General features: G+C 42.3%; 1 protein-coding gene across 15 annotated transcripts in view; it reads right to left on the bottom strand.

Annotated features, from left to right (window-relative positions):
- Positions 1–27,678, bottom strand: part of ccser2a (coiled-coil serine-rich protein 2a) — a 64,069-nt gene that overhangs the window by 24,863 nt on the left and 11,528 nt on the right. For all 15 annotated transcript variants that reach the window (XM_046358543.1, XM_046358541.1, XM_046358544.1 and 12 more), the window contains 2 exons: positions 10,236–11,562; positions 9,868–10,073 (listed from right to left, as the gene is read on the bottom strand). In XM_046358543.1, the coding sequence (XP_046214499.1) occupies positions 9,868–10,073; positions 10,236–11,559 (1,530 nt within the window). In that variant the 5' untranslated portion in view covers positions 11,560–11,562. The remainder of the gene's footprint in view (positions 1–9,867; positions 10,074–10,235; positions 11,563–27,678) is intronic.

Here is a 27,678-nt window from a genome sequence, read left to right as displayed (position 1 = left end):
ATCTCTCCCTCTTCACTCCATTTTCATCCTCCTGTCATCTCCATTTGATGTGAACAGAGCTATGGGGATAAGTGAGTGACAGATTCGTCCTCCACTCTTTTCATAAACCTCTGCCTTCATTATGCCTCCTTCAACCAGGTGCCTGCCTTTGCCTTGCCTGACTGCCCACACTTGACTGCTTTTATCAACTTCATAATCAATTCGACAAACCCAAAAGCAGCAAAGTAAAAGTAAGCCTGGTTTACATCAAGCAGACTCCATAAGGAAAGATGCTAGGAGGCAAAACTAGCCAGTTTTAGAACGTTATGTTGAGGAACAAAATGAGTCTAAATGGAGATTAAATGGAGACCTTCAACTATCACATTTAGAACAGACTAAGGGAGTTGCTAATAGTTACCACTGTGGTCAGCAACCAACAGGAAAATATGATGACTACATTGAGCCCACTAATCTTAGGGCTGACACAGATCACCTTCATCATTGTAAATAGCTACTTTCAAAAAACAGTAGTAACCACTATCAAATGTGTTTCTACGGGTTCTGGCTGACGACACATATTGGTTCAGTATAGCAGCTATAAATGCATGCAGGCGTATGTCATATACTAAGAGGGAAGACAGAAGGCAAGAGAGAGAAATAAGAAATCAATGAATGATCAGACAAGACAATGTAGGGACATGTTGGCAATTTCTGCATGGCAAACAAAGCAGCCTAGATATTAGCTAACTAATACGACAACAGTCTGCTTGCTGAGTGTGTGTACTATAAACAGCAGTGTACTGCAGAGAGAAAGGCTTAAGCACCTAGCTCATTTATCTGCTAATGAATTAGGCTGTCACCACCCAGCGCTACAAAGCCTAACATTAGATCCAAATAAATAAATCAAGAAGCAGCAGCTCTGCAGCTTTGAAGTCAGAGAGGAGGCGAGGATTAGAGACAGAGCGCCGTCAGGAGCTTGCTCTGCTACTGAGAGGATATGTCTCACATGAGAGAAGCCGAGTTAAAATAAAAACACAGCAAATACTAGGTATCTGCAGGAATAAGGAATGAACAGGCCAAGGAGAGAGTACGTGAAAAGAATAGAAGAGAGAGTGGCTTCACATTGTGTATTCCAATGTCTATCAGTTACAGCATTTCGGTGGAAATAGCCATTTCAGGTACATTAGAATGAATACAGACAGCCACTCTACAATATGTCTTCCACTGGCTAGTTTTAACCAAATCAAACGTTTTTATGTAAATGGAGGCTACAGAAGTGTCATTACACTTTTTGATTTCACTTGGTTTTGAGAAACTTACCCCACCAGCGATAGACCTCCTCGGGCTCATTGGGCAGTATTAGGGGATGCAGAAAACATGAACAACGGCTACAGAAACACCCAAATACGGCCTTTTAGAAACAGCAAAGCTCCCAATATAGTGTGGCAGGTCTTTAGATGTTGTACATATGAAACCGTGTCATTTCGAACTTTATCCAGACTGTTATATTTCATTTTGTTGGACTCAAGCGTTACACTTCATGCATATGCATGCACTTACATTCTTGTTTCCATTGTGATGATAGTGATGGTTTCTATAGCAACCAAATCAAGCAAAATGAATATTAGCTGTTGCCATATCATTATAGCCCATTTAGGACATATCTTTGCCGATATCCACAAAACAGACAAGCGTCAACTTTCTTCTGCATGATGCTTGTACACACGCAAGCGTCAACTTTCATCTGCAGGATGCTTGTACACACGCAAGCGTCAACTTTCATCTGCAGGATGCTTGTACACACGTGTAACGGATGTGAAACAGCTAGCTTAGTTAGCGGTGTGCGCTAAATAGCGTTTCAATCGGTTACGTCACTTGCTCTGAGACCTTGAAGTAGTGTTTCCCCTTGCTCTGCAAGGGCCGTGGCTTTTGTGGAGCGATGGGTAACGATGCTTCGAGGGTGACTGTTGTCGTTGTGTGCAGAAGGTCCCTGGTTCGCGCCCGGGTATGGGCGAGGGGACGGTTTAAAATTATACTGTTACATTGATGCTGTTGACCCGGATTACTGGTTGCTGCGGAAAAAGGAGGAAGGTCAAAAGGGGGGTGAGTGTAACGGATGTGAAACGGCTAGCTTAGTTAGCGGTGTGCGCTAAATAGCGTTTCAATCGGTTATGTCACTTGCTCTGAGACCTTGAAGTAGTGTTTCCCCTTGCTCTGCAAGGGCCGCGGCTCTTGTGGAGCGATGGGTAACGATGCTTCGAGGGTGACTGTTGTCGTTGTGTGCAGAAGGTCCCTGGTTCGCGCCCGGGTATGGACGAGGGGACGGTTCAAAATTATACTGTTACACACGCAAGCGTCAACTTTCATCTGCAGGATGCTTGTACACACGCAAGTGTCAACTTTCATCTGCAGGATGCTTGTACACACGCAAGCGTCAACTTTCATCTGCAGGATGCTTGTACACACGCAAGCGTCAACTTTCATCTGCAGGATGCTTGTACACACGCAAGCGTCAACTTTCATCTGCAGGATGCTTGTACACACGCAAGCGTCAACTTTCATCTGCAGGATGCTTGTACACAGACAAGCATCAACTTTCATCTGCAGGATGCTTGTACACAGACAAGCATCAACTTTCATCTGCAGGATGCTTGTACACAGACAAGTATCAACTTTCATCTGCAGGATGCTTGTACACACGCAAGCGTCAACTTTCATCTGCAGGATGCTTGTACACAGACAAGCGTCAACTTTCATCTGCAGGATGCTTGTACACAGACACGCATCAACTTTCATCTGCAGGATGCTTGTACACAGACAAGCATCAACTTTCATCTGCAGGATGCTTGTACACAGACAAGCATCAACTTTCATATGCAGGATGCTTGTACACAGACAAGCATCAACTTTCATCTGCAGGATGCTTGTACACAGACAAGCATCAACTTTCATCTGCAGGATGCTTGTACACAGACAAGTATCAACTTTCATCTGCAGGATGCTTGTACACACGCAAGCGTCAACTTTCATCTGCAGGATGCTTGTACACAGACAAGCGTCAACTTTCATCTGCAGGATGCTTGTACACAGACACGCATCAACTTTCATCTGCAGGATGCTTGTACACAGACAAGCATCAACTTTCATCTGCAGGATGCTTGTACACAGACAAGTATCAACTTTCATCTGCAGGATGCTTGTACACACGCAAGCGTCAACTTTCATCTGCAGGATGCTTGTACACAGACAAGCGTCAACTTTCATCTGCAGGATGCTTGTACACAGACACGCATCAACTTTCATCTGCAGGATGCTTGTACACAGACAAGCATCAACTTTCATCTGCAGGATGCTTGTACACAGACAAGCATCAACTTTCATATGCAGGATGCTTGTACACAGACAAGCATCAACTTTCATCTGCAGGATGCTTGTACACAGACAAGCATCAACTTTCATCTGCAGGATACTTGTACACAGACAAGCATCAACTTTCATCTGCAGGATGCTTGTACACAGACAAGCGTCAACTTTCATCTGCAGGATGCTTGTACACAGACAAGCGTCAACTTTCATCTGCAGGATGCTTGTACACACGCAAGCGTCAACTTTCATCTGCAGGATGCTTGTACACACGCAAGCGGCAAGTTTCATCTGCAGGATGCTTGTACACAGACAAGCATCAACTTTCATCTGCAGGATGCTTGTACACAGACAAGCGTCAACTTTCATCTGCAGGATGCTTGTACACAGACAAGCATCAACTTTCATCTGCAGGATGCTTGTACACAGACAAGCGTCAACTTTCATCTGCAGGATGCTTGTACACACGCAAGCATCAACTTTCATCTGCAGGATGCTTGTACACAGACACGCGTCAACTTTCATCTGCAGGATGCTTATAAAAATGCTATTATAATGCATTAAAACCTCTAATATGAGGGCAGGAGTACTTCTAATTATGAAGCTGGATGTCTACTACTCAACAGCAGGCTATAGGAAATCATCAAGTGAAAAACATGGAAACCAAGTGATGTATTTCTCTTACCACACACACACACTTATGTCATATTTAACGTAACACTGCCATCAAGCGGAGTCACAGAGGTATTGCAACACAGCTTAACTAGGATGACTGTGATTTGTTTTGTCTGGGTTCTGTGTTATGAAGCTCTTTTACAACACAGGATCATAAGACGTTTGTCAGGTTAATCCTACACCAGATGACAGATCATCATGGCTGGCTGTTGCCTCTTAAGAGACTTGTCTGTCTACACTGAGTGTACAAAACATTAGGAACACCTTCCTACTATTGAGTTGCACACTCTTTCAGCCTCTGAATGGCACACATACAAATCAAATTAAATTTGATTTGTCAAATGCATTGAATACAACAGGTAGACCTTACCGTGAAATGCTTACTTACATGCCCTTAACCAACAATGCAGTTCATGAAATAGAGTTTGGGTGTCAAGGTAAATAGTCCGGGTGTCCATTTGATTAATTGTTCAGCAGTCTTATGGTTATGGGGGTAGAAGCTGTTAAGGAGCCTTTTGGTCTTAGACTTGGCGCTCTGGTACCACTTGCCGTGTGGTAGCAGAGATAACAGTCTACGACTTAGGTGACTGGATACTTTGACCATTTTTTGGGCCTTCCTCCTCCGAGTATATAGGTCCTGGATGTCAGGAAGTTTGGCCCCAGTGATGTACTGGACCGTACGCACTACCCTCTGTAGCGCCTTACGGTCAGATGCCAAGCAGTTGCCATACCAGGCAGTGATGCAACCAGTCAGGATGCTCTTGATGGTCCAGCTGTAAAACTTTTTGAGGATCTTTGGGCACATGCCAAATCTTTTCAGCCTTCTGAAGGGGAAAGGTGTTGTCGTACCCTCTTCAGAACTGTCTTGGTGTATTTGGACTAGAGGTCGACCGATTATGATTTTTCAACGCCAATACCGATATGGATTATTGGAGGACCAAAAAAAGCCAATACAGATTAAATCGGCTGATTTTTAAAATGTATTTGTAATAATGACAATTGCAACAATACTGAATGAACATTTATTTAAACTTAATATAATACATCAATAAAATCAATTTAGCCTCAAATAAATAATGAAACATGTTCAATTTGGTTTAAATAATGCAAAAACAAAGTGTTGGAGAAGAAAATAAAAGTGCAATATGTGCCATGTAAGAAAGCTAACATTAAAGTTCCTTGCTCATAACATGACAACATATGAGAGCTGGTGGTTCCTTTTAACATGAGTCTTCAATATTCCCAAGTAATAAGTTTTAGGTTGTAGTTATTATAAGAATTATAGGACTATTTCTCTCTATACCATTTGTACTTCATTAACCTTTGACTATTGGATGTTCTTATAGGCACTTTAGTATTGCCAGTGTAACAGTATAGCTTCCGTCCCTCTCCTCGCTCCTACCTGGGCTCGAAACAGGATCACAACGACAACAGCCACCCTCGAAGCAGCATTACCCATGCAGAGCAAAGGGAACAACCACTCCAAGTCTCAGAGCAAGTGACGTTTGAAACGCTATTAGCGTGCACCTCACTAACTAGCTAGCCATTTCACATCGGTTACACCAGCCTAATCTCGGGAGTTGATAGACTTGAAGTTATAAACAGCTGCTGGCAAATGCACGAAAGTACTGTTTGAATGAATGCTTGCGAGCCTGCTGGTGCCTACCATCGCTCAGTCAGACTGCTCTATCAAATCATAGACTTAGTTATAACATGATAACACACAGAAATACGAGCCGTAGGTCATTAATATGACCGAATCCGGAAACTATCATCTCGAAAACAAGACGTTTATTCTTTCAGTGAAATACAGAACCGTTCTGTATTTTATCTAACGGGTGGCATCCATAAGTCTAAATATTGCTGTTACATTGCACAACCTTCAATGTCATCTCATAATTACGTAAAATTCTGGCAAATTAGGCGGCCCCAAACTGTTGCATATACACTGACTCTGCGTGCAATGAACGCAAGCGAAGTGACACAATTTCACCTGGTTAATATTGCCTGCTAACCTAGATTTATTTTAGCTAAATATGCAGGTTTAAAAATATATACTTCTGTGTATTGATTTTAAGAAAGGCATTGATGTGTATGGTTAGGTACACATTGGAGCAACGCTACACACACGATACACATGATACACATCGATTAAATGCAACGCAGGACACGCTAGATGAACGAGTAATATCATCAACCATGTGTAGTTAACTAGTGATTATGATTGATTGATTGGTTGTTTTTTATAAGATAAATTTAATTTTATAAGATAAGTTTAATACTAGCTAGCAAATTACCTTGGCTTACTGCATTAGCGTAACAGGCAGTCTCCTCATGGAGTGCAATGTCATCAGGTGGTTAGAGCGTTGGACTAGTTAACTGTAAGGTTGCAAGATTGAATCCCCCGAGCTGACCAGGTAAAAATCTGTTGTTCTGTTTCTGAACAAGGCAGTTAACCCACCGTTCCTAGGCCGCCATTGAAAATAAGAATGTGTTCTTAACTGACTTGCCTAGTTAAATAAAGATTAAATAAAGGTGTCAAAAAATATATATATTGGCCAAATCGGTGTCCAAAAATACCTATTTCCGATTGTTATGAAAACTTGAAATCGGCCCTAATTAAATCGGCCATTCCGATTCATCGGTCAACCTTTAGTTTGGACCATGATAGTTAGTTGGTGATGTGGATACCAATGAACTTGAAAGTCTTGACTTGCTCCACTTCAGCACCGTCGATGTTAATGGGGGCCTTTTCAGCCCTCATTTTCCTATAGTCCACAATCAGCTCCTTTGTCTTGCTCACATTGAGGGAGAGTTGTTGTCCTGGCAGTCTCTGACCTCCTCCCTATAGGATGTCTCATCGTTGTCAGTGATCAGGCCTCTATCTCTGTTGTGTCATCAGCAAACTTAATGACGGTGTTGGAGTCGTGCTTGGCCACGCAGTCATGGGTGACCAGGGAGTACAGGAAGGAACTAAGCACGTACCCCTGAGGGGCCCCAGTGTTGAGGATCAGCGTGGTGGATGTGTTGTTGCCTACCCTTACCACCTGGGTGCGGCCCGTCAGGAAGTACAGGATCATTTTGTGAAGCATTTTGTGCATTTTTCTCCACATTCCATCCAGTTTGATTTATTTGTGTAATAGATTACATTAGATCATTCTTGAATAAGTTCCTCAAGTTATTTTTGTTTTTCCTCTAACTTATTTTGTATCTCTGTAGTGTAATTGTTATTGCTATCTACCTGTACTATTAGTTAGTTATTGATGAATATTGAATTGAATGACCTCTGAAGGTACATTTGAAGGTAACCCAAACAATAAGGGGATTTGCTGAACCTGTATTATACTGGAAAAATTCAGTTATAAATTATTTTGTCTTAGTTAAAAATAGGTTGTCCTCCAATACACTTCGATACAATTTCCAATATCCCCGTCCTCATGGAAAATCTATAAGAGTTATGTGAATGCCAATTAAATGATGATCCGATCGCATTCTGTCTCCTATTAAAACTTTTTTAACCTTTGATGAAAGAGACAACAAAGTAGCCAAGATGTATAGCTTGATTAAGTCTCCTCCATGTATATCTCACTAGGTTGGGGGTTTTTAGTCTCCAAATATTAACTATTTCTAATGTGTCCATAATATTTGTGATTTCCTTAAGGGCACGGTGATGATAGTTCATAGAGTGATTACCTTTACGGTCCATTGAGGTACGTAACACTGTATTATAGTCTCCTAACATAATGATTTGAACATTTGTTGCCTGTACGTTCAATAAGTTGGTACAAATGTTTTTGAAAAAGTATGGATCATCCTGATTTGGACCATATAGATGAATGAGCCAAATCTCTTTTTCGTCCACTTTCATATTCAAAAATATCCACCTTTCTTACGAATCATTCCTGACTATTTGCACATTCAGAGCAACATTTGTGTTAATTAATATCATCACACCTTTGGAGTTCCTTTGTCCATGACAGAAACACATTGCCACCACATTCCTTTTTCCACACATCTAAGGATGAAGACTGATCTTATTTTTTTGTAATCTGCTAAACCGTTACAATTATAACTGGCTACACTTATTTCACCCCTTACCATAACTAGATACTTTTCTCAGTCTAAATTGACCATAATTAGTGCTTGTAAAGTTACTGCCATCAGAGGTATTATGACGGTCAAAATTAGAGATTTCAAATGTCTGATATTTAGAATTTAAGAAATAGGTTCTAGCAATATCGGTTTTATTTCCTTGCCTGTTTGCCTGTGAGCCAATGCCACGGATGTTAGAAAATTGAGACAAGATATTATGTGTGAAGTATATCTGAGTAGGTTGGTGTGTATGATATAGGATATGATTTAGTGAGAGTGTGTACGATGTCTGTATAAAAGTAAGACTATAATGTGTGCTGTCCAAATAAATAATAACTCGGCCAATTTGCATGGTTGAGTATCTATGTGTGTAAAATGTAGTGCGTATAGCCTTAATATTCATGATGATAATTGTAATCCATATCGTCTCACCGTCATAGTTGCATCATAATTAACTTTAACATAATTGAAAAACACATCCCAGCATTTTCATAGCAATTGACGTTTCACATGATCATGAAAGACACCTTGCATTGCTCTAGAGACAGCTTCACTACAGCACAAATGTGTTCCGTACAATATGTTATTAGAGTCCCCTGTTCTACTCCAATCTATACTTCTTTATCGGTGTAACAAATGGCTTTGGCCACATGGTGTCACCCTACATACATGCTTTACTTTGCTGTGTTTGCTCTGAATCACGTGTTCCAAACAAATGCAGCACATCTCAAGGGTGCTTTGACCTAATAGGCCAAACAATTAGGACACAGTATGTTAGATGGACCCTAATTCTACTAGGCTTACCAGATACATGAATGTCATTGTCATTGTATCAGTGCAATGATTTATGGCTCAGTTGGATTGTGGGTTCGATTCCCGAAGCCGCACGCATGACTTTAAGTCGTTTGGATGAAAGTGTCTGCTAAATATTATTATTATATATTAGAGAGAGTCACTCACACCCACTCAGAACAGTTGGCATCCCCAGACAGCTCTCTCCCCAATACACACTGCCTCAGTTGTCTATGCACCACTGTTCGGTCAACAATTCTGTCTTCATGTAATGGTAAACCCCAGAGGAAGGGAAGAAAAGACTAAGCTGATTAACTGTTTTGAATCCCCGTCATTAAGCTCGTTAAACATTCCAGAGCCAATGGCACCGGAACACCGGGAGGAAAACAGAAAGAAAGTGTTCGATTATCTCCAGGAGATCATATGTGGCTTGTAAGGAGCTATGCAGACATTCCAGAATCTGGGAACCCCACGGGAGGGAGACCTTGGTTGGGAGTGGGTGGCTGGCAGCCTTGGCATTCACATTCCCTTTCTGACCTGAGTCTTTGTTCTCCTAATCCCTAATTAAGGATTAATTTAGCTGAATTTTTAGCAGCGGGATCAATTGATTGAATAAAGCAGGTAGCTCTTGCTGGGAGGACTGGACTGACATAATAGGGTCAAAGGTACACACTATCAGGCCTCTGCTGAATACCAACACTAGTCAATCTGATGAATTAACTTTGTACTGTACTGTGCATCATACAGAATTGACAGTATGTCATTACTAGTCAGTGATACTATATGAAGTGTATGCTAAGCAGAAGACAAGACAATTGCTGACAATAAAACAGTGTTTTTCTAAACAATGACAAAATATTCTCCTGACGCTCTCTATGTTCTGACTGTATCTGACCAGCCAGGTAAATATGGGTGTTTTCGTGTGTATGAATTTGGTACCCTAGGGCAAACCAAGCGTTGACTCACCATGCTGTTGAGGCGGTCTGAGTCGTCATAGCTCTCACATGGGTGTGTTCTGGGTCCCAGGGGCTCCAGATCCTCCTCGTCCCACATGTAGGTGCCCCCCGAGCTGTTGGAGGGGGACAGCTCCAGAGACAAGCCCTGAAGGAAGTCTCCCCTCTCTGGGGGCAGGATGTCAAGGGCTGTCCTCACCCCAACTTCCTCCTTCTGCCCTGCACAGGGGACACAAACAGGACAAACAGTTCATACGGTACATTTTACTGACTGTCAGGAATTATGGGACTGAAGCAGTGTTATAAAAGCTCTAGAGAGGTTAATCGTGGCAACTAGTAACAATATGATTTCAGCAGGTGTTTTTAATTTTTTTTGCTTACCTGAGAGGCCCATCTCATTCCAGTCCATGGTCTCAATCAGGAAGCTCCGCAGGCGGGTCTGAGTGGCAGTACTACCTCTCGTCCTGTTGTCTGGGACATCCCCATCAGCCAGGTTATTAAAGTCATCCAAGAACTCCTCGCTGGTGTCTCCTCGAGAGAGCGATGAGGCTGAGGAGAGAGACATGTCCTCTAGCCCCTCCCCTGTCCCCCTGAGCTGCCCCCCTGAGGTCCTGTCGCTGTCACTAAGGGGGTCTGGAGTGAGGGTGAGGGGGGGTGACTCTGCCCTATCCCCGTCCCCCACTCCTCCAGCCCTGACCTCCCCCTTCACCCTCCCTGTAAACAGGGGTTTCTGCTGCTTGACCTGGCCAGGCCGTGTCAGTCTATAGCCCAGAGCAGAAGGCTTGTTCAGAACACAGTTGGGGAGAAGAGGTTTTTTCAGGGCACTAGGGGTTGTGGAGGGGGAGCCGGCTGAAGAGAGGCTCCTAGGATACTGAAGCCCCCCCAGCCCTGTCCCCAGGCCGAGGCCCATCCCCAGGCCCTGCCTCCCATTCGACAGCTGGTGGGGTCTGATGTGGTTGGTCCTGGGTGGTTGTAGCTGGGTGTTGGCCAGAGGCTTGGCCAGCTCCACTGCCCGGTTAAAGGAGAAGGAGCGTGCCATGGGCAAGTTGGTCGGGGACGGGATCTGCTTGAAGTGAGTGAAACTCTGCGAGCGCACCATGTTGTCCAGTGTGAGAGACTTGAGGCTGTCACTGGACTGGGACAGGCTATCTCTAGAGCTGCTGCGCGGGGAGCTGGAGCTGGCCCGTGGCCTCACCAGCCCTAAACCTGACTGTCCTGAGCCATCAGTAGCTCCATTTTGGCCTAGTTTGGGGCCTCCACTGAAGGAAGCGCTCTGCCCCTGTCTGGGCCCTGCCTTGGGGCTGGTCTTTGTGACTTGGCGGGGGATGGCCCTGGGGCTTGAAGTAGATGACTCAGACGAACCAGAACTCCTGACCCTCTTAGGGGTGGATGGGGATGGTTTCTTGATCTCCCTCCCCCATGTGGAGTGCTGAGTCTTGGGCTTGTCCCCTCCCTCCTTTGGGCATGCATCATCTTCAAGGCTAGTGGGGGTGGTTGGAGTACTGCCACCGTCTTTCCGCCATTTTAGAGAGAAGGAGGAGGCACGGACCACCCCATTGGGTCTTGCTGGAGGGGTGGTCTTGCTGTCTTGGGGTGAAGGGGTGGTTCCATTGGGCAGGGGGCTGGTGACCCCCGTGGTGGGGCGGACACCGAACTTAGGCAGTCTGGACACCATGGCAAGCTTGATGGGTGTCTTCTCTTCCATCAGCTGCCAGCACAGTGTGTGTGAGAGAGAGAGAGAGAGAGAGAGAGAGAGAGAGAGAGAGAGAGAGAGAGAGAGAGAGAGAGAGAGAGAGAGAAATAAATAAATAAATAAATAAATAATTAACAAAAAAAACAGAGCAAACTAGAATGCTATTTGGCCCTACACAGAGAGTACACAGTTGCAGAATACCTGACCACTGTGACTGACCCAAAATTAAGGAAAGCTTTGACTATGTACTATGTACAGACTCAGTGAGCATAGCCTTGCTATTGAGAAAGGCCGCCGTAGGCAGACATGGCTCTCAAGAGAAGACAGGTTATGTGCTCACTGCCCACAAGGTGAGGTGGAAACTGCGCTGCACTTCCTAACCTCCTGCCCAATGTATGACCATATTAGAGAGACATATTTCCCTCAGATTACACAGATCCACAAAGAATTTGAAAACAAATCCAATTTTGAAAAACTCCCATATCTACTGGGTGAAATTCCACAGTGTGCCATCATAGCAGCAAGATTTGTGACCTGTTGCCACAAGAAAAGGGCAAGCAGTGAAGAACACACATCATTGTAAATACCACCCATATTTATGCTTATTTATTTTATCTTGTGTCCTTTACCATTTGTACATTGTTAAAACACTGTATATATATAGATATATAATATGACATTTGTAATGTCTTTATTGTTTTGAAACTTCTGTATGTGTAATGTTTACTGTTCATTTTTATTGTTTAGTTCACTTTATATATTCACTTTATGTATTATCTACCTCACTTGTTTGGCAATGTTAACACATGTTTCCCATGCCAATAAAGCCCTTGAATTTAATTGAATTGAATTGAAGAGAGAGAGATCAAAATGTAATTTCTGTTCTTTCATGCATGCGTGGATGTGGCGGTCCTGGGCTGGTGTGGTTACACGTAGTCTGCAGTTGTGAGGATGGTTGGACGTACTGACAAATTCTCTAAAACAACGTTGGAGGAAGATTATGGTGGAGAAATTAACATTCACTTCCCAGGCAACAGCTCTGGTGGCCATTCCTAAGGTCAGCATGCCAATTTCACTCTCCCTCAAAACTTGAGACATGTGTGGCATTGTGTTGTATGACAAAACTGCACATTTTAAAGTGGCCTTTTATTGTCCCTAGCACAAGGTGCACCTGTGTAATGATGATGTTATTTAATCAGCTAGTTGATATACCACGCCTTTCTAGTAGATTATATTGGTAAATGAGAAATGCTCACTAATAGGGATGTAAACAAATTTGTGCACAACATTTTGTAGAAATAAGCTTTTTGTGCATGTGGAGAATGTAGGAGATTTTTTATTTCAGCTCATGAAACATGGGACCAACACTTTACATGTTGCGTTTATATTTTTGTTCAGTATATATACAGTATGTTGTAGCAGTGAGACAGACAATGACATGATGTTATGATTCCTAGATTAGTAATAATTTATTTGGGTCAATGACTAGACTGGAAACCGGCATTGACACAAGGATTCCGGCCCTACTGCATTCTGTGTCGAGCGTGGCAGTCTGGCACAAGATCAAAGCTAATGTAACAGTATAACTTTAGACCGTCCCCTCGCCCATACCCGGGCACGAACCAGGGACCAACTGCACACATTAACAACAGTCACCCTCGAAGCATCGTTACCCATCACTCCACAAAAGCCACGGCCCTTGCAGAGCAAGGGGAACCACTACTTCCAAGGGCTCAGAGCAAGTGACGTCACCGATTGAAACGCTATTTAGCGCGCACCACCGCTAACTAGCTAGCCGTTACACTAACTCATTGGTATTTTTTTATATGCAAGTTGAAAAGAGTAAACATTCTGGAGTCAATCCCTGATAGACAGAATCTTTTGTTGGACTGTACAGTACCAGAAACAACCGTCTGTTATTTCACTATTTCAATATCAGCCTTTTCCTCTAAATCTATAGCGTTAGATTTTTAAACCACAGACAATGAAGAATGAACTTTGAAAGATATTTGGCAGACTTTCCACATTGTCTTCCCTATTCATTACCACTTTAGATATGCTTCAATGGGACCTCTGGTCGTCCCCCCCCCCCCCCACACTTAACAAAGCTGAAGAGTCACAGCTACCTTATCATAAAAACACCAGAGCGCCATAGGCTTTATGATATCACAGAACCATAGAGCATAATAGTGAATCATATTTGGTTCAAAGGGAAGGGGAAGTTTTAGGTTCTGCATGTAGTATAGCTTCCTTTTCTTGCAGCATCTGGTAAAGAACCTTCATCTTCCTTATCCAACGGTTCCCCATTCCCAGACTCATTACTACTCATCTGGATCAGCTCCAGAACAGAGGCTGCATTAAAGCAGCACACACACACACACACACACACACACACACACACACACACACACACACACACACACACACACACACACACACACACACACACACACACACACACACACACACACACACACACACACACACACACACACACACACACACACACACACACACACACACACACAGAGGCACAAAGCAGGTCACTTCATATTGACAATAATAAGGGCTTTTGTAAAGGCCTTGCTGATGCTGATATACGTGCCGGTCCCCTTAACCAGGTCAGAAGGTTGTGGAGGAGGGGAATTTGCATGTCTGGCTTATCTGACACAGGAATAGTGGGACAAGTATAGTCCATTTAGTTCATGAGCATGGATAAACTGCTACACGGTGTCGATCATCCAAGGGCCATGCTGACTGGCATCATTGTTTTAGTTTTTTTAATTGTCCATCATCAGATAAGTCCCTTCAAAGGGGAAATTCCAGATAGTTATAGGAACTATAGCGGCTTAAGAGGAAACTCCTGGGTAGTTTTACTTGGTCAACTTAAGACTATCAGAACATAATGGGGTAAAGAAGAAATGTGTTAATAGAAGGAAATATAATTTAAAGGGATGTGTTGGCCTGAGTCCCAATCCCACAGTGCAGCCATGTGAGACGTGGATATCAGAACCTGGGGGTAAGATGCCAAGAGGGCTTGGCCAAGTACAGGACAGAACCCCAAGTAGGACACTGAGGCTGGGACTCAGGCCAGCTCAGTCAATACTGAATGGAGGATGGACGTAAGCCGTTGGTGAGTTTAGGCCTAACTCCATTATCCTTCAGCTATAAATATTCAACTCAAATAATGAATGCAGCCTGGGTGGTGTGGGCAGTATATTGACAGACTCCAGTCAGAAGCCTGTCAAAGAGACACCATTGCCTGTAATAACTAGTAGTCAACTTAAAAAATAAATCATTCTAGAGGACTAATATGTGTTTCCATAGTATTCATACACAACCACAGAATACGGGGTGCTAGTTAACCTAATACACAAGGGATATCTACTGCTCTATTGGTAAAGGGAAATTCCACAGTAACAGGGACACTGAGACTCAAATCTTTCACATAAAAACTTATGTCAAACAAAAAACTATAATTGCAAAGTTAAACAAACCATGCAACTCTATGCACAATAATACATTTTAACAATTTCCAAAGACATTTTTACAAAAACACATTTACTTTAAGAACAGTGCAGATGCAAAGTCTGGTAACAAAACTGATGACAGTAACAGCACAAACTGTCATTCTGTACTGTTCTTCAAGTAAATGTGATTATAAAATTATCAGTGGACATTTATTAAAGTAGTCCTTGTTTAAAGGCCCAAGGCAGTCAAAAACTTGATTTCCCGGTGTTTTATATATATTTCCACACTATTAGGTTGGAATAATACTGTGAAATTGTGATAATGCCCTTTAAGTGTACGAACTGTTTGAAAAGAGCCACCTGAAATGTCTGCCTGCTTTGGAGGGATGGAGTTTTGGCCTGCCTTGTGACATCACCAGGCGGTTAATTAGTCAATAGGCCAATAAGAAAGTCCGTTCCAAACCTCTCTGTCAATAACAGCTAGTTTTTATTTTTCCCTCTCAGACAGTCTTGCTCTTAGATTAGAAACTATTTTTGTTTATTTTTAACCATTTTAATTGAAAGCAATCAGTTCATTGTTACCCAGAAACAATTTAATCAAATATCATTTTATTTGTTACATGCTCAGAATACAACAGGTTACTTACAAGCCCTTAACCTACAATGCAGTTTTAAGAAAATACCTAAAGAAAGTAAGAAATAAAAGTAAGAAATAATTCAAGAGCAGCAGTAAAAGAACAATAGTGAAGCTATATACAAGGGGGTACCGGTACAGAGTCAATCAATGTGCGAGGGCACCGGTTAGTCGAGGTAATTGAGGTAATATGTACAGGTAGGTAGAGTTATTAAAGTGACTATGCATAGATAATAACAGAGAGTATAAGCAGTGTAGAAGGGAGGGGGGATGCAAATAGTCTGGGTAGCCATTTGATTAGATGTTCAGGAGTCTTATGGCTTGGGGGTAGAAGACTCATGGACCTAGACTTGGCGTTACGGTACCACTTGATATTGAGAACAAAAATGGATGCATTGGACCTTTTGTTACATCCTTCCTTAGATGAATTAGACCAAGGTGCAGCGTGGTAGGCGAACATCTTACTTTTATTTCAAATGAACACCAAAAATAAATACAAAATACAAAACGAACGTAAAGTTCTGCAGGCTATACAGCAACTAACAAAAATCAAGATCCCACAAACTAAGGTGGAAAACAGGCTGCCTAAGTATGATCCCCAATCAGAGACAACGATAGACAGCTGCCTCTGATTGGGAACCATACCCGGCCAACAAAGAAATATAACACATAGATTGCCCACCCTAGTCACACCTTGACCTAACCAAAATAGAGAATAAAAAGGATCTCTAAGGTCAGGGCGTGACACCTTTAACTTTGCAATAATTGGTTTTTGTTTGACATACATTTAGAAAACTCAGAGTCTCAGTGTCACGCTGTTCCCGTGGAATCGCCCTAAACCGGTGATGGGCAACTGGCGGCCCCACTTTTGGCAAGTTAGTGTAGCGGCTAGCTTTCTACACTTGTATTAATTATGGTCAAATCACTGACCGAGGGGCCCTCATTGATTTTGTTAGTTACTCTCACTCAGAAATCTAATTGTCTCTACCCCATGGCAAAATGTATACGATTGCAGGAAGTTAGCTGTAAAACTGCACATTTTTCTCTCCACCCCATGACAAAATAAGTAGAATTGCATGAAATGTGTTATAAAATTCCAAAATCTGCTCTCCGCCCCATGGAAATTAACATACATTTTTTCCTCTCTGCTGTCAAGAAGAGGTCCGCTAAAATTGTTGGTCGCAAGGTGGGGGGCCAACGCTATCAAAATTGCCCATCCCTGCCCTTTTACATTGATGTGCCACTTCCTATTCTTGAGTAAATCATTGTGTTTTGGACCAAAAACCTACAGAAGTGTATGTAAAACTAAAGGATGACATTGGGCCATTAATCCACAAAGCTGGTTTGTGTGTGTGTGTGTGTGTGTGTGTGTGTGTGTGTGTGTGTGTGTGTGTGTGTGTGTGTGTGTGTGTGTGTGTGTGTGTGTGTGTGTGTGTGTGTGTGTGTGTGTGTGTGTGTGTGTGTGTGTGTGTGTGTGTGTGTGTGTGTGTGTGTGTGTGTCTGGGAACACTGACCTCACACTACACATTGACCCACATTCCCACACGCACACACTGTGCCATCACCAGCCCAAACTGACACTGCAATGTAATAGAGAATAGAGTTGCTGCCAGCCTCACTAATCTGCCTTGCACAAGCACACACTCTTAGAAATCAGGTCAGTCACTGGAGACAACGTAGCCAAAGCCTCTTTGCCCAGGGAGGGGGTAGGGAAGGGTTGTGGGGGAGGACGGGCCTATACGGAGTTTCTCACTGACGCACTGCTGTCATAGTTCAATAACCTCACCCAGGTTCCATTCATATCCAGAGTGACACACGACTACACCCTGGCGCAGCTTCGGCAACCATCTTCAGCTGGCCAGCAAGGCTGCCAGATATGTGCGTACTTATCCTATAACCCACCCCCCACCCACACACACACACACACAGAACATACTCTATCTGAAATGTATTTATTTCAAGAATATTCACACCAATAATTGAATTACCAAAACAGAATCACTAGACCAGTAAATGTAAAATACACATTTTTTCTGCTCTGTAATGTACGATATACACCCATTCACCTGAACAAAATTGCTAACAACTGCTGCTGTACTGAAGGCATTAACTCATTGTCCTCACAGCTTAATTTGTGGCCTGCACTAAGACCAGTACAAACATGTTAGCACAGCCTCATTAAACAGAAACAAATAGCAACTGTAAGCAAACAGGGCAACTGACACACATCCAGTATATGAAGTTCATAGAGTCAGGGTTACCAACACACCATCTGTCACTCACTCAAAGCTCCTACATTACCCCCTCCCCCAAAGCATTGTGGTAAATAAACATCCCTGAACTAACACACTATACCACCTGCCCTTCTATCCACACTCATCAAGTCTGATGAAACCTCGCAGAGATCCAGTAATCCAGGGATGTATATACAGTTGAAGTCGGAAGTTTACATACACTTACCGTGGGTTGGAGTCATTAAAACTCGTTGTTCAACCATTCCACAAATGTCTTGTTAACTTCTTTGGGGTAGGGGGCAGTATTTTCACATCCGGATGAAAAGCGTGCCCAGAGTAAACTACCTGCTACTCAGGCCCAGATGCTAGGATATGCATATTATTAGTAGTTTTGGATAGACAAACCTCTGAAGTTTCCAAAACTGTTTGAATGATGTCTGTGAGTATAACAGAACTCATATGGCAGGCACAATTCTGAGAAAAATTCAACCAGAAAGTGGGAATCCTGAGGTTTGTAGGTTTTCAAGTCTTAGCCTATCCAATATACAGTGTCTGCGGGGTCATATTGCACGTCCTAAGGCTTTCAACAGTCTTTAGAACCTTGTTTCAGGCTTCTACTGTGAAGTGAGAGAGAATGAGAGCTGATTGAGTCATGGGTCTGCCAGAAGGCCATGTGCTCAGTCAGGCGCGCACCAGAGTTAGCTCCGTTCCGTTTCATTTCTAAAGACAAAGGAATTCTCCGGTTGAAACATTATTGAAGATTTATGATAAAAACATCCTAAAGATTGATTAAATACATCGTTTGACATGTTTCTACGAACTGTAATATAACTTTTTTGACTTTGTCTCGACCTAGTGCCTGCGCATTTGGATTACTGTACTAAATGCGCGAACAAAAAGGAGGTATTTGGACATAAATGATGGACTTTATCAAACAAAACTAACATGTATTGTAGAACTGGGATTCCTGGGAGCACATTCTGATGAAGATCATCAAAGGTAAGTGGCTATTTATAATGTTATTTCTGACTTTTTGTTGACTCCATTACATGGCGGGTATCTGTATTGTGTCACGCCTTGGTCATTGTATTTTGTGTTTTTGTTATATGTTTGGGTAGGCCAGGGTGTGACATGGGTTTATATGTTGTCTTCGTATTGGTGTTTGTAGTATTTGGGATCGCGGCTAATTAGGGGTGTTGTATAGGCTTGGCTGCCTGAGGCGATTCTCAATTAGAGTCAGGTGCTTATCGTTGTCTCTGATTGGGAACCGTATTTAGGCAGCCTGAGTTCGCTTTGTATTTCGTGGGTGTTTGTTCCTATCTCTGTGTTGTATTCACCAGATAGGCTGTATTAGCTTCACGTTCCGTTCTGTTGTTTTTGTATTCAGTTTCAGTTATTTCATGTACCGCAATTCTTTCATTAAAGTCATGAGTAACCTACACGCTGCATTTCGGTCCGACTCTCTTCTTTCAACAGACGAACGCCGTTACATATTGCTTGTTTTGGTCTCTGAGCGCTGTACTCAGATTATTTCATGGTGTGCTTTTTCCGTAAAGCTTTTTTTAAATCTGACACAGCGGTTGCATTAAGGAGAAGTATATCATTAATTCCATGCATAATAGTTGTATTTTCATCAACATTTATGATGAGTATTTCTGTACTTTCACTGGATGTTTTGGGGGCAAAACATAACAACACGTCAATGTAAACAGAGATTTTTAGATATAAATATGAACTTTATCGAACAAAACATACATGTACTGTATAACATTAAGTTCTATGAGTGCCATCTGATGAAGATCATTAACGGTTAGTGATTAATTTTATCTCTATTTCTGTAACCTTTTTGAAATCGGACACTGTGGTGCGATTAACAACAAGTTTTACTTTAAAATGGTGTATAATACATGTATGTTTGAGGAATTTTAATTATGAGATTTCGGTTGTTTGAATTTGGCGCCCTGCACTTTCACTGGATGTTGGTCAGGTGGGACATTAGCGTCCCACGTACCCTAGAGAGGTTAACAAACTATAGTTTTGGCTAGTCGGTTAGGACATCTACTTTGTGCATGACACAAGTCATTTTTCCAGCAATTGTTTACAGACAGATTATTTCACTTATAATTCACTGTATCACAATTCCAGTCAGTCAGAAGTGTACCTACACTAAGTTGACTGTGCCTTTAAACAGCTTGGGAAATTCCAGAAAACGATGTCATGGCTTTAGAAGCTTCTGATAGGCTAATTGACATCATTTGAGTCAATTGGAGGTGTACCTGTGGATGTATTTCAATGCCTAACTTCAAACTCACTGCCTCTTTGATTGACATCATGGGAAAATCAAAAGAAATCAGCCAAGATCTGGTTCATCGTTGGGAGCAATTTCAAAATGCCTGAATGTACCACGTTCATCTGTACAAACAATAGCACGCAAGTATAAACACTATGGGACCACACAGCCGTCATACCACACAGGAAGGAGACGCGTTCTGCCTCCTAGAGATGAACGTACTTTGCTACGAAAAGTGCAAATCAATCCCAGAACAGCAAAGGACCTTGTGAAGATGCTGGAGGAAACAGGTACAAAAGTATCTATATCCACAGTAAATCAAGTCCTATATCGACAAAACCTAAAAGGCCACTCAGCAAGGAAGAAGCCACTGCTCCAAACCGCCATAAAAAAAGCCATACGATGGTTTGCAACTGCACATGGGGACAAAGATCGTACTTTTTGGAGAAATGTCCTCTGGTCTGACGAAAAAAAAATGTAACTGTTTGCCATAATGACCATAATTATGTTTGGAGGAAAAGGGGGAGGCTTGCAAGCCGAAAAACACCATCCCAACCGTGAAGCACGGGGGTGGCAGCATCATGTTGTGGGGGTGCTTTGCTGCAGGAAGGGCTGGTGCACTTCACAAAATAGATGGCATCATGATGAAAGACAATTATGTGGTTATATTGAAGCAACATCTCAAGACATCAGTCAGGAAGTTAAAGCTTGGTCGCAAATGGGTCTTCCAAATAGACAATGACCCCAAGCATACTTCCAAAGTTGTGGCAAAATGCCTTAAGGACAAAGTCAAGGTATTGGAGTGACCATCACAAAGCCCTGACCTCAATCCTATAGAAAAGTTGTGGGCCGAACTGAAAAGGTGTGTGCGAGCAAGGAGGCCTACAAACCTGACTCAGCTATACCAGCTCTGTCAGGAGGAATGAGCCAAAATTCACCCAACTTATTGTGGGAAGCTTGTGGAAGGGAATGCTGAAATAAATCATTATCTCTACTGTTATTCTGACATTTCACATTCTTAAAATAAAGTGGTGATCCTAACGGACCTAAAACAGGGAATTTTTACTCAGATTAAATGTCAGGAATTGTGAAAAACTGAGTTTAAATGTACTTGGCTAAGGTGTATGTAAACTTCCGACTTCAACTGTGTACACACACACACACACACACACACACACACACACACACACACACACACACACACACACACACACACACACACACACACACACACACACACACACACACACACACACACACACACACACACACACACACACAGTACCAGTCAAAAGTTTGGACACACCTACTCATTCCAGGGTTTTTCTTAATTTTTTACTATTTTCTACTCTGTAGATTATATATATTCTCTATAAAATGTGTATGATTTAATTGCCAAAGTAATACTACGTGGTGGGTGTACCTGTAAGTGAAATCTCTAATGTAGTGTCTAATGTGACCTACATAATCCATATCAAACAGATTAGACATACAGCTCAGACATGGCCATGTCTTAATGTGTCCTCCATTAAATCAGAGTGCACTGCAGCTGCATCATCATCTGTTTAGAGAGTGGATCTTTCCTTACTCCCGTATGCGTTTGGAGAGCTTTTGATTTGGCAGTGCAGCTTTCCGGAACGCATTTCCGACCCAGAAGCTACAGTTAGCACTTGGCAAAGATACAGCAAGCCTAGAAAATGGTTTGAATTGTGCAGGACAAAATACAGACAGTATAGACATTGAGTTAGATAATTGAGTTTTCTTGTTTGGCATTTCTGTAATGTTTAGAGTTTAAATTATTGGGTGATATGATGGCCCGACAAGCAGTGAGAGAGGGTCAAGGAATGGAGATTGTATAAGCAAATAATTATTACTTACTCCCCTAGCAAATCTCTCTCACACACACACACACACACACACACACACACACACACACACACACACACACACACACACACACACACACACACACACACACACACACACACACACACACACACACACACACACACACACACACTCACACACACTCACACACACACACAGCCTCGAATCAGTCCACGCCCCCTTGAAATACAGACTAGCATTCTTCAAGAGCAACAGGATGGACACAGATAGCACATGACAGCTCCTGGGCTGTGATCAATTGGGAAGTGGGTTTACGCATGAGTGCATCATACAGCAGCCGTCCCGGCCCCCATCTCCAAAACCCCATGCTGCCCTGCTATAACCCTCCCCACGCCCTTCAGTCTCCACTATCTGCCGATAGGTCTGAGTACAGGAGCGACTAATAACTACTAGGCCTTCCTCTCTGTAGAAGTATATCTCTTCTATCTTCATCTCAAACACAAACACAACCAACCAACCTAGGGAGCCTCTGTCTAGATACTAAGAGCTAGGTCATAAGGGCGGTAAGCAATGAAGGAGGGAAGAGATAGGAAAAGCGAGGGGGAAACTGGGTTATCATGCTGTATCTTCTTTCCATTAATGGGCCTTGGCACTGGTTTCCAGTAGGGCCGGGATGATACCAGTATGACGATACTTGTTAGTATCATAGCAAGGAAACAAAGCGCAAAGCAGAAATAACGTCTTTAGGAAAACAGCCCTAATGTTGGAAACATACATCATTATATTGTCATCCAGAGTCACATGTGTTTATTTTCCAAGCTCTAGCAGACAATATTTTATGTATAAAAGGTTTTTAAAGTACCAAAGTTTGGTCTGCTTCTTGTTATCATTTTTGTCATGGACAAGAATACTGGTATCTACTGTAACCTCCTAGTTTCCAGGAGGTTACAGTAGACCATGGCCTCTCCCAAGTCCTCTCTCTTCATCCTCTTACTGAGCAGAGCTGAGCCAGGCTCCACAGTTTGCTCTCTGCACTGCAGCCTCAGTAAATCTAACTGTCATCAGACTCTTAGAGTGAATCAATTTGTCTGATCATTTACTCTACACCATCAGTTTGATGGGCAACTGGTCCCATTCTCAGACATATGCCTAGAAATAGAGAACTAGAGCTTTCCCAGTGGAGGTAAACTCACAGCCCCCCATGCAACACAACCCTGTCAGTCTAACCCAGATGCAGTAGTTCATCCATATCTGGACATGGACTCCTTCCACTGGCTCTGCAAACAGAAGGCTGTGTAAAAAAGAGACATCCATTAGTGTTTCTCAAACCCCGATACACGAAGCAGATGGTTCGCTGAAACTAATTTAAACAGTTCTCAAATGCAAGTTGTACAATCGGAGGGCCTTAGAGAACAATTGCGTGCCAGTCCTTGGAAAAGGGTTGAGAAACACTGCCTCAGTGTAGTGTAACCGCCCTCCACCATTCCCAAAGGGATCCCAAACTAGCCATTAGCTGATGCTAATTGAATAAGACAGCGAGGAAAGCTACACTGAGGCTATGCTAACTAATGAAAATGGAATGCGTTAGCAAAGCTATACTGATGCTACGCCAAGTGATGCTAAATGATTGAGAGAGCGTGGAAAGCTATGCTAGTGCTATATTCTAACAAGCAAATCAAATGGATGAGGAAGCGTGATGCAGGATAGGCTTCCATTACCGTGCTGCACTGCACGTGGTGCTCTATCAGAGCAACGCATTACACCACACTATGCCACCACCCATCTCTCACAGTGACTCAATGACAGCAGGGGACATCCCTGTAGACATTACAAGCAGCACTTTGCTTTCCGCGGGAAAAATACATTATCTTTGCAGTCCACCTGCCTTGACACCACAAAGTCTTCTAGTTACTCAAGTTCCCAGACATCAATGTTGAAAGCACAGTTCGATACTGTTTAGACATTCAGTACAGCTCATGCATTTTCTCCCGTGTCTTACTGTCACCCCGTTGGGATATTGCTACGCAAGGACACAGAAATAACCTTTTCAGTTTCAGTTGGCTATGTATTCAGTCTGACTGTATACAGCATGTGTGTGAGATTGGGTGGGGAGCTAAGGGAGAACTGAAAGGGGCTTTCAAGGGTCCTTTAGTATTTGATGGGGCGTCTTTTAGGAGCCAGGTTAGAGATGTATAGCATACTTCACACAAGTCTCTCACACAAGGCAGTGTTCGGAGCAATGAAAGTGACAGTGGCAAAGTTAGAGTACTGTAAATGAAAGAAAGGTCACATGCCACCAAGAGATCATTCACACACACTTTACCCAGAAAAAGGCTGATGTGGCATTTCTCAGTGTGAAACTAGTCACAAGCACACAACTGTGACTACTAAAAGAAATATCAACTTGGCAATAGCTATGAGAACCCATTTTAGAGGGTTCAACAGACACATTTCAGAGGGATATCTGCCAGTAAACAGGATCTGTTATCGTTCTATTAAAGACACAGTGTCAATCGGTGAAGCCTGCCGAGGGGAGGACGGCTCATAATGCTGCTGTAATTGAGTAAATGGAATTCCATTCACTCCTTTCCAGACATTATTATGAGCAGCCTTCCCCTTAACAGCTTCCACTGGTTTCAAGTTGTTCCCCACTCAGCCAGACATGCCCAGTAAAAATGAAGAACTATTGAGAATGTTCCTCAATAGCCACTCTTTACAAGTGTCTGTTGATGTCATACACCATTTTGATTCGCATTCAACATTTATTCTAGCTGCAGAATGGTTCTCGACCATTGATGGCCTGATAAATCCTACCCCTGCAAAACCTATGTGAACTTTCCTCCACATCTAAATGTGATGAGTTTGCTGCATATTTCAGAGATAAGATGACACCCATTAGGCTGGGTATCAGTCAAGCAAGACCTGAAGTTTGATGACATGTGCCCTAGCATATCACGCAAAGACACTATGGATTACATTTCCGTGGTTGACACAAACCGGCTCAGGAAAGTGATTTCTCAATTTAAGCCGTTTACCTGCCTTCTCGATCCTATCCCCACCACCTTCTTCAAAACAGTTTTTAACTGCATATCTGAATAAGTGCAAACTATTGTTAATTCCTCCCTGTTAACAGGCGCTTTCAAACCCACTGCACTAAAAACCTGCTATGGTGGATTCTTCAGGTATTAGCAATTTTCTCCATCCTTAAATTCTTAAGCAAAATTCTGGAGCAATTGGTTTTCAAACAGCTAAATGTTGAAAATCCCCTTCTGGTTTCCTCCACAGCATAGAGAACCCCTTAGTTAAAGTGCTAAATGAACTTAGAGCCAATACAGATGCCAAACAGCTCTGTCCTTGTGCTCTTGGATTTAAGTGCTGCATTTGACACTGTTGACCATGATGTCCTTCTGGACAGAATGTAGAGATGGGTTGTCCTCTCTGGTCCAGTTCTAAATTGGTTTAGGATGTATTTAACCAGTCAAGAGTTTTTTGTCACCCTTGGTGAACATAACTCAGAGAAAATACATCACATGGCGTTCCACAAGGTTCCATTTTGGGTCTGGTACTGTTCATATGTTACCCCTTTGGCAGCTTTATCAGAAATCACAGCATTGATTTTCACTGCTACGCAGAGAATACACAACTTTACATTTCTGTGTCACCAGAGGATTTTAGCTCCAAAGATAAATTATTAGACTGTATTAGTGATTTAAATACTTGGATGGCTCACAACTTCCTCAAGCTAAATCGAGACAAGACCGGGGTACTTATTGTTGGAGCCAAAGTACAGAGAGAGAATCTGGCCACACATTTTATTTCACGGCAATAAAGATAGAACCCCAGTTAAAAAGCCTAGGTGTTATTTTATATTCCTGAACTCAATTTCGAATCACACATTAGTAATGTGACCAAAATAGCTTTTCACCAACTGAGGAACATTGACAAGGTGCGTCCGTTTCTCTCTCAGGTTGCTACAGAGAGACTCATCCATTATTTTTTTACTAGCAGGCTTGACTACTGTAATGCTCTCCTGTCTGGTCTACCAAAAAAATCCTGCAAAACATATAGAATGTTGCAGCAAGGGTACTGACCAAGACCAGGCGGAGAGTGCACAATACACCGGTTTCAAGGTCTGCACTGGCAGCCTGTGAGTTTTAGAAATAATTTAAAGATGAATTTATTGTTTTTTAAATCAATCCACAATTGTGCACGCCAATACATGTCAAATCAAATCATATTAGTCACATGCGCCGAATACAAAAGGTAGGTACCTTACAGTGGAATGCTTACTTACGAATAGGCGCCCTGTGTGAACATTTGATGAAACAGTGACATATACTCTGAATGACCTAAAATCATAAATCCCATATTGTTCTTTCAGTCAGGCCAACCCAAGCTTCACTCTGCAAGTAGGCTAATAGTAGGCCTACTATTGAAATGAAGCTGTCACCTGAGGTCACCTATTTTGGATTCAAAACGGCAAACTTCGTCAAACGGTAACTAGTTTGCATCCCTGATTACAGAACAACTTTATTGACCAGAAATTAGTGCTGATTGCAGGTAAAAATAAAAATAAAGTATATGTTGTTCTCTAGAGTGCATACAAATAACACTAATGATTTAAGCACATGTACTTTGGTTGGTGTCCATATTGATCGTGTCCCTGCTTACAAATATCTGGGCATATGGATAGATGAAAACCTGTCTTTTAAAAAGCATATTGATGAGTTAGTTAATGGGCCATAAAAATGGGCTTCTTCTATAGAAATATCGCTAAATAGTAGAAAGGAGATCATTCAGTCGACGTTCCTATCAGTCCTAGACTATGGTGACATCATCTATATGAACGCAGCTGCCACTTCATTAAAGCAGTTAGATGCAGTTTATCATAGCCCACTGCGCTTTATTAAGGGAGACAGTTTTAGCACTCATCACTGCATTATCTACCAGAAAGTTGGTTGGCCCTCTTTGATGTCACGTAGGTTGATACATTGCTATGTTTTTATTGATAAAGCCTTTCTACAAGAAGACCCACTGTACCTAACATCATTACTAAACTTACCACACCCGGTCTCAGGGACAGCTAACTCTAGAAATTCCTTTGGTCTTTACCTAGTTAGCTAAATTAGCGTTTTATTTTCATGCACCTCATTTGCGTAACAATCTTCAAAATGTTCTTAAATTTGATGTTCTGGTGCCTCTACGGCAATTCAGAAGGTTGATTGAGGACCTTATTACTGATGAGATGAAGGTGTTAGGTTTTTATGACAGTGTTTTCTTCTTTCTGCTTGCATTTTGATGTGTGTATTTTCTGTAATGTACCGTATGTAATTCAGAGCTCATCTGTAAAAGAGAGCTTGGTCTCAGTATGACTCCCCGATCAAATAAAGGTTCAATACAAATGTCAAAGTGGAATTCGGTTTTTACACATTTTTACAAATGAAAAGCTGAAATGTCTTGAGTCCATAAGTATTCGACCTCTTTATGGGGAGCCTAAATAAGTTCAGGAGTATAAATGTGCATAACAAGTCACGTAAGTAGCACAGACTCTCTATATGCAATAATAGTGTTTAACATGATTTTTGAATGACTATCTCATCTCTGTACCCCACACATACAATTATCTGTAAGGTCCCAAAGTTGAACACTGAATTG

The sequence above is a fragment of the Oncorhynchus gorbuscha genome, linkage group LG08 (genome assembly GCF_021184085.1).
Source record: "Oncorhynchus gorbuscha isolate QuinsamMale2020 ecotype Even-year linkage group LG08, OgorEven_v1.0, whole genome shotgun sequence".
In the NCBI taxonomy this organism is placed as follows: Eukaryota; Metazoa; Chordata; class Actinopteri; order Salmoniformes; family Salmonidae; genus Oncorhynchus; species Oncorhynchus gorbuscha.
The sequence above is the reverse complement of the archived record's forward strand: the minus strand, read 5'-3'. Positions and strand labels throughout refer to the sequence as shown.